Source organism: Colobus angolensis, unplaced genomic scaffold (assembly GCF_000951035.1).
Source record: "Colobus angolensis palliatus isolate OR3802 unplaced genomic scaffold, Cang.pa_1.0 Scaffold55, whole genome shotgun sequence".
In the NCBI taxonomy this organism is placed as follows: domain Eukaryota; kingdom Metazoa; phylum Chordata; class Mammalia; order Primates; family Cercopithecidae; genus Colobus; species Colobus angolensis.
Genome location: NW_012119043.1, coordinates 1396489 through 1404910, shown reverse-complemented (window position 1 = coordinate 1404910; position 8422 = coordinate 1396489). Strand labels below are relative to the sequence as shown.

At 50.7% G+C, this 8422-nt stretch overlaps 1 protein-coding gene across 1 annotated transcript in view; it reads left to right on the top strand.

The window, feature by feature from the left end:
* The window catches only part of LOC105525696 (chromosome unknown open reading frame, human C16orf89), a 32755-nt gene extending 29417 nt beyond the window's left edge, over positions 1 to 3338 (top strand). Inside the window, exon 7 of the mRNA XM_011961428.1 lies at positions 2987 to 3338. Coding sequence (XP_011816818.1) covers positions 2987 to 3117 — 131 coding nt within the window. The 3' untranslated portion in view covers positions 3118 to 3338. The remainder of the gene's footprint in view (positions 1 to 2986) is intronic.
* The last annotated feature ends 5084 nt before the right edge of the window (positions 3339 to 8422 follow it).

Here is an 8422-nt window from a genome sequence, read left to right as displayed (position 1 = left end):
AGAAAGAAAGTGGGGAGTCCAGAGATACTGTCTTTGGTTAAAGGAGCATAAAAGAGAAGTTTCCGTTGTTAAAAATCACAATAGTAACCCTTCTAAGTCAAGATCTGGTGAGGGAAATAGAACCTGCATCAGGAACTTCAACAGAGGGAATTTACTAGAGGAAACTCATCTCAGAGGTGTTGTAAGAGCTGAAAACAGAAAAGGTGGAAAAACCCAGAGATTTTACTGTTGTAGGAAGCCACTACCCTCCCTAGAGCTGGAGAATGGCAGGAAGAGGCCATGTTAACAGAGCCTGCAGGGGCTGAACAAGGAGGAGACAGAGAGAGGAAGGAAGAAATATTCTGCCTTCTCCCCTCATTCCACCTGCACCTCCTGTTGGTCGAAACCAGTAGGCAGGGCATCCTGGGAAATGTAGTTTGGAGGGGTCTGTGTGCTGGAGTTTGGAATAAGGAAAGGCAGAGAAAGGACCCAAAAGCCAATGAATGGCCAAGTGACCAGAACAGTTTTGGTGGCCACACAGCCCAGTGCTCCCAGAGCTGCCCCAGTTTACACCTGTTGTCTTGGAGCCACTATGAAGAGTGCCCTCTTTCCTCCAAAGCATCCTGGTTATGACAATAAACTGTATGATCAGTTCACCAATGTAGAGAAAGTGAGAACTACTGAGACTCTGACTGCTGGGAAGAGAAGAAAGGCAAGAAATAACATAGAAGAAAGGGAAGGAGGGAGGGACATAGGAAGGGAGGAACCAAGAAGAAAGAGAGGATTTTGATTTCAATTTTTCATTAATAAAAAATAAATAGGCCGGGCACGGTGGCTCATGCCTGTAATCCTAGCACTTTGGGAGGCCAAGGCGGGTGGATCACCTGAGGTCAGAAGTTCGAGACCAGCCTGGCCAACATGGTGAAATCCCATCTCTACCAAAAATGCAAAAATTAGCCAGGCATGGTGGCACATGCCTGTAGTCCCAGCTACCTGGAAGGCTGAGACAGGAGAATCACTTGAACCTAGGAGACGGAGGTTGCAGTGAGCTGAGATTGTGCCACTGCACGCCAGCCTGGATGATAGAGTGAGACTCTGTCTCAAAAATAATAATAATAAAATAAAATAAAGTAAAAATTAAATAACTGCAGGCAAAAGCAGGAAGGGATACAGAATAACCAGCTCACAGAGTAGATGTCCAACATATGTGGGTATATGATTCCAGTAACTAAACGTCTCTCCATCAACCCCACTGCGGCCTGATCATCCGCCTACAGGTGGACGGGACAGAGGAGTGAAAGCAGAAATCCAGTGAGTCAGTTTCGCAGCTGCCACCAAAGCTCAGGCAGAAGGGAGAAAAGTTCCCAGGAGACTTCCAGAGGCCTCTACCCTAGCTAGGCCTTCCTGACACAGAGGGGCTGGGGCTGCCTATGGCCGGGGTGGTAGGGGCCTGCTGTGTACTACCTGGTCAGCTGCCTGGCCCCAGAGTCAGACAGCCCAACACGAGGACTGTCCTAGGGACTGGAGCGGAAGACCCAGAAATTCCAGAGCCCAAGGCCTTTCCTGAGGCACCTCCAGGTTGACCAGCAGCCTAGAAAACTGCTTGGGAGGGGTGTGTTCATTCTCGCACTTATGACACAAGCCCACAGAGCAGGAGGCAGCTGGTGTAGTGACTAGGAGCACAGGGTTTGAGGTCAGGTTGTGTGGGTTCAAGTCCCGCTTCTGCCTCTTACTTGCTGTGAAAGTCACACAACCTCTCTGAGCCTCATTTTCTGCATCTGTAAAATGGGCACCAAACTGTTGGGGGCTAATAACTGATCATCGTGCAAAGCCCTCCCATTGTATGTGACATACAGTAGGCCACCAAGAGGCACGAACTGCCAGGGTTAGTTACTCGGCACCTTGAAATCTGTATTCTCCCTCCCTTCAAGGGACCCGGCTGGGGTCCCCTCCCCTTCCCAAAGTCTCTGGGTAGGGAAGAAAGAATTCCTGGCTCCCTCCCACAAGCGGATAGATTGTGAGGCTAGAGGAGTGCAGCCCACTTTGAGCTCAAAGAACTAACTACATCTAAGGGTTATTATCTCAGGCAGGTGCTCAGGCCTGAGACGCTGACTCCACGAACCATGAGGTCACATGGGACCAGGCAGACCAGAGGCAACTAAGAGGAAGGCGGTTGGGGTCAGAAAATGAGCTGTGGAGTCACCAGGGCCGGGGGCTCAGCTCGGCTACCCGAGCCTCAGTTTCCCCATCTCAGAAGGTCTTACATAGGACCTGGGACAGGATTCTGGTGCATGTGGTTTATTGAGGTAGGTAAGTCAGGGAAGCAGGCTAAGCCAGGCAGGAGCTGGACAGGATGTGGTCTCAGGTGAGATCCCCCCTCAGGGATGGGAGGGGAAGGCCTTGGAGCATAAATTGCACCACAGAGTCATCCCCCTGGGACAAGGTGGCAGGCTTTTGTATCCCTGTATTGGTAAGTTATTTGAGAGGAACATACCTCCCAGAGAAGGGAGCCCTTAGCGGCTGGTGGAAGGGCACCCGGCCCAGCAAAAGGGGCCTAAGGGAGCACTGAAGCACCCACTCAGTGTCTTGCAAGTTGCCTGGAACGGTATCTGCAAAGCACTTTTCTTTTTTTTTTTTTTTTTGAGACAGAGTCTCGCTCTGTTGCCCAGGCTGGAGTGCAGTGGCGCGATCTCAGCTCACTGCAACCTCTGCCTCCTGGGTTCAAGTCATTCTCTTGCCTCATCATCCGAAGTAGCTGAGACTATAGGTGCTTGCCAGCATACCTGGCTAACTTTTGTATTTTTTTAGTAAAGACAGGGTTTCATCATGTTGCTCATGCTGGTCTCGAACTCCTGATCTCAAGTAATCCGCCCACCTTGGGCTCCCAAAGTGCGGGATTACAGGCGTGAGCCACGGCGCCTGGCTGAAACGCACTTTCAATGGGACTGTGTTATTAAAGGGCCAACGTTCTTGCCACCCAGCACTCACAGGCATTCTCTTCCCGCAGATGGCTGCTCCTCCCACAACACAGCCACAGCGGTGGCAGCACTGGGTGGCTTCCTATACATCCTGGCAGACTACCCCCCGGCAAACAGAGAGCCACACCCATCCACACCGCCACCACCAAGCAGCCACTGAGACAGATGTTTCCACGCCTGCTGCCTGGAGGAGGAACAGACCCCTTCAGTCCTCCTCCCTTAGATCCGGGAGGGCATGGCTCACATCCTGGGAAGCAGGCATCTGGAAGCAAAGCCACCCTGACGCCCCATCTTGGAAGCCCTGAGTACACAGGACCAGGGTACGTGGGGGCCGGGTGGGACTTAGGTGTGAATGGATGAATAAAGTTTGACTGCAACTGACCCAGGGTTGAATCTTGTTTCTCAGCCTTGAGGACAACCTTGGACAACCTCTTGGTCTGTTTCAACTCTCCAGTCCCACTCAACACAAATTGTTCTTTTTCTTTCTTTCTTTTTTTTGTTTTTAATTAATAGATGAGGTCTCGCTCTGTCACCCAGGCTCACTGCAGCCTTGAACTCCTGGGCTCAAGCCATCTTCCTATCTCGCCTCCTGAGTAGCTGGGACAACAAGTGTGTGCCACCATGCCAAGCTAATGTTTAAATTTTTTGCAGAGATGGGGTCTCACTATATGGACCTGGCTGGTCTCGAACTCCCGATCTCAAGCGATCCTCTTGCCTTGTCCTCCCAAAGTGCCGGGATTACACGCATGAGCCACTGCACCAAGCCACAAATTCTAAAAAGACCCATAAACTGGTATCTTAAAGGCTGTTTGTTCAGGTATCAAATATGGTATCTTTCCTAGTGGGAGAAGGGTCGGTCTTGGAAAAGAATAGTTCAGGTCATGAGCCAGAACTCAAGAGATGACCATGAAAGGCAGCACATACTCATGTTTACATCCTGAGCACAAAACTCTGCCGTATCATTACACTGCCTCACGAGGCCATCATGTCATTTTACAAAACACAGTAGAGCGTAGCGGTTGATGGTGGGGTTCTGTGGCCAGGCTGCCTGAATTCAAGTCCCAGCTGTGTGTGTCCTTGAGCAAAGTCACCACCTTCTCTGGGACTCAGTTTTCTCATCAGTAAAATTGGGGTAATAATAACCCCTACCTTGGCTCGCCCCTACAGTGGCTCGCCCCTATAATCCCAGCACTTTGGGAGGCTGAGGTGGGAGGATCACTTGGATCCAGAAGCTCGAGACCAGCCTGGGCAACATAACGAGACACCTCCCCACAAACCCTCACCGGGTGCAACAGTGAACAGCTGTAGTCCCAGCTACTCGGGAGGCTGAGGAGAGAGGATCACTTGAGCCCAGGAGTTCAAGGCTGCAGTGAGCTATGATTGTGCCACTGCACTCCAGCCTGGGCGACAGAGCGGGAGTCAAAAAAAAAAACCCAGCCCCTACCTCAATGTAACCTCCACTGCTGTGAGTATTGTGTTTGTAGAATACTGGGAACAGTGCTTGTAACATACTAAGTGCCAGGTAAATGTTACTGCTGCCTCAAGTGATGATGTCACATTAACTGGGGGCTTCTCCGGAAGCCGCCAGAAGAGGCCACTGCCTTGTTATCGGTTCTCTCATTCCCAGCTTACAGCTCTTCCCTCGAGCTCTGACTCAGTGTGACTATATCTGAATGTGTTCCCTGGAGCTCTGACACTAATTTAGCAATAAAACCTTCTGGAACGTTATTACGGGTTCTGGGGCCGTCTGTGGTGCTGATGACACAGCCTGCATGCCTTAGACTCTGGGGTAGAAAAACCAGCTAAAAACCTGGTCCTGGAGCTACAAACCTCTTTACATGCATTGTCCTGCTTTACCTCAAGGTGGAAAATCGCCGCGAATCATCCTCATGTGGCAACTGAATCCTGTGTGAGCATCTGAATTAAAATATCCCCGGCTGCTTCTGTGCCCAGCTGAGCAGCCCAGGTGGTAGTGGGGGGCATGGTTCTTCTCGATCTTTCCTTTAGGAGATAGGCTCCCTCGACCTGATCCTCTGCTGCGGACCTCTGAATGCCTTCCCATGATTGCTCTTAAGTTGTCGGGCCTCGAGGAACATCCCTGGATTCTGCTGACAAGTTTGACTTGCTCTCTGGAGGTTGCTGCTTTCTTGGGGGAACCAAGGACCAGAATGTCATATCCACCTGGCACTCCGTGAGCTTTAAGGATTTCTTTCACATTGCCTTGCAAACAGAAGTTTTCCGAAACAGGCACACAACCTTGAGAGAAGTCGGCTGCACGTAAACAAATCAGGGGAATTATGCTCCACCTCTGTGCTTCCTGAATTGGGGATGGAGTCCTCACGGGGGCCTGACACTGGTTCATTTCAGAAGGCTTCAGTTACCAAACCAGGGAGAGGGTGAAATGACTGCAGCGGAAAGCGGAGCGTTATCAGTCATTTTCAAGGAAAGGGAATCCTTGGCTCACGCCTATGATCCCGGCACTCCTGAACTGTGAGACCATAAATTTCGGCGCTTTAAGCCCCCAGTCGATGGTACCTCGCTACAGCACCCCCAGAAACAAACGCAGCACCTGCCTCAAGGAGCCGCTTCTAGTCTCAGCAACAAGGTCCCTGCAGCCCAGCCACACCCATGGGGAAGCAGACGACCTGTCCTGATGACCCGGTCACAGCCTGGTCCTCTATGCAAAGGACTGATGTGAAACCAAAAATTAAAAAGAACTTTCTCGGCCGGGCACGGTGGCTCAAGCTTGTAATCCCAGCACTTTGGGAGGCCGAGACGGGCAGATCACGAGGTCAGGAGATCGAGACCATCCTGGCTAACACGGTGAAACCCCGTCTCTACTAAAAATACAAAAAATGAGCCGGGCGAGGTGGCGGGCGCCTGTAGTCCCAGCTACCCGGGAGGCTGAGGCAGGGGAATGGCGTAAACCCAGGAGGCGGAGCTTGCAGTGAGCTGAGATCCGGCCACTGCACTCCAGCCTGGGTGACAGAGCAAGACTCCGTCTCAAAAAAAAAAAAAAAAAAAAAGAACTTTCTCAAGGCGGGCAGATCACTTCAGGCCAGGAATTCAAGACCAGCCTGGCTAACATGGTGAAGCCCCCTTTCTACTGAAAATATAAAAATGAGCCAGGCGTGGTGGCTCTTGCCTGTAATCCCAGCTACTCGGGAGATTAAGGCAGGAGAATAGCTTGCACCTTGGAGGCAGAGATTGCAGTGAGCCAAGATCACGCCACTCCACTCCAGCCTGGGTGACAGAGCAAGACTCCATCTCAAAAAAACAAAAACAAATAAACAAAAAAAGAACTTTCTTAAGAGCAAGCCACAGCCAAACTGTAGTCCAAAAGCTCCCAGGAATGTATCCACTCAACAGATATATCCAGCCCACACGGAGCTCACGTTCCTTGCAAGACTCTCCTGTCTTTCCAAATACTTTTCCCCTGACATCCACGTAACTCACACTCCGCCTTGCCCCAGTCTCTGCTCAAATGCCCATTCATATGACCAGGCACGGTGGCTCACACCTGGAATCCCAGTATTTTGGGAGACCAAGGTGGGGGGATTGCTTGAGCTCAGGATTTGGAAACCAGCCTGGGCAACATGACAAAATTCCATGTCCACAAAAAATCACAAAAATCAGCTGGGCATGGTGACCTGTGCCTGTGGTCCCAGGTACTTGGGAGGCTGAGGCAGGAGGATCACTTGAGTCTTGGGAGGTTGAGGCTGCAGTGAGCTATGAGCATGCCATGGCATCCCAGCCTGGCTGACAGTGCGAGAACTTGTCTCAAAAGAAAAAAGAGGGAACCCTCTAAAGGGCTTGAAACAAAACTTGAGGTCAAGACAAGGAGCACCTCACAAATGAGAGTCATTGGTTCTCCTAGTTGGAGCAGAACAGCTCCTGACAGCCTCCTGTTCAAGTAGCAAAGAGAGCGGAAAAACCAGTCACAGGCAGATTGTTTGGAGTGGGTGGGAGGATGACAGGGAGAGAAGGAGGCTTGGGACTTGAAGTTAAATGAGAGAGGGATGGAAAAGCAGGTCCTCCAGCACAAACCCCACCTCAGGGCTTCATCAAGGCCTTCTTTCCTTGTCCTCCAAATACACAGCCCAAGAGAGAGGCCCTCATTGGTGGGAGCACCCGGCCCATGGTGGCTCTATGTGCCCCTGCCACAATCCTTGGTCAATCCTTGCATTCCTTCCGGCTCCCAGCTCAAGGTATAAAATTCCACTGTAAACAAGTAATTCCATTAAGTCATCATGTTCTTAAAGTTTTTCCTTTTTTTTTTTTTTTTTTTTTTTTTGAGACAGGGTCTCACTCTGTCACCCAGGCTGGAGTACAGTGGCATGATCTCAGATCACTGCAACCTCTGCCTCCTGGGTTCAAGTGATTCTTGTGCTGAGGCCTCCTGACTACCTGGGGATTACAGTCACGCACCACCACGCCTGGCTAATTTTGGCGTTTGTTTGTTTGTTGTTTGTTTGAGACGGGGTCTTGCTCTGTCCCCCAGGCTAGAGTGCAGTGGTGTGATCTAGGCTCAGTGAAACCTCCGCCTCCTGGGTTCAGGCAAATTCTCCTGCCTCAGCCTCCCGAGTAGCTGTGACTACAGGTGCACACCGCCACACCCAGCTAATTTTTGTATTTTTAGTAGAGACGGTGTTTCCCCATGTTGGTCAGGCTGGTCTCGAACTCCTGACCTCAGGTGATCCACCCGCCTTGGTCTCCCAAATTGCTGAGTCAGCAAATAGGCACGAGCCAGCATGCCTGGCCCCTCTTTTTTTTTTTTTTCTTTTTTTTTAAGATGGGGGTCTTGCTGTGTTGCCCAGGCTGACCTGGAATTCCTGGGCTCAAGCAATCCTCCTGCCTCTGCTGGGATTACAGCCATGAGCCACCATGCCTGGTTGAAAGTGTTTCCTCTTAAGACGTAAATACACACAGGAAAAGGAATCAGTTAAGACTTTCTCCATCATGTCACTTCAGTGTGAAGCAGTTGTGAGAACAGTGTCTGCAGAACCATTGCTTGGAATGAGGTCTGACAGAGCAAGAGAGGGTGGGAAGGGATTGGTGAGAGCTGGGGCAAGTTCAAGCCATCCTTTCATGCCTGCTTCCCCACTCCCATCTCTCAGCGGCTAAGTCTCTGCCCTCCTCGCCCACCAGAGCCAGGAAGACTGACTTGGGCAACGTCCCGCCAGTATCCCTGCTTTTTCTGGGTTCACACCTATTCTCTATTTTTTATTTCCATAGGTTTTTGGGGAATAGGTGTTATTTGGTTACGTGAGTGGTGATTTGAGAGATTTTGGTACACCCATCACCTGAGCAGTATACACTGAACCCAATTTTTAGTCTTTTATCCCTCACCTCCTTCCCACTCTGTCCCACCCGAGTCCCCAAATTCTATTGTAACTTTTTTTCTTTTTTCTTTTTTTTTTGAGGCCGGAGTGCAGTGGCGGGCGATCTCGGCTCATTGCAACCTC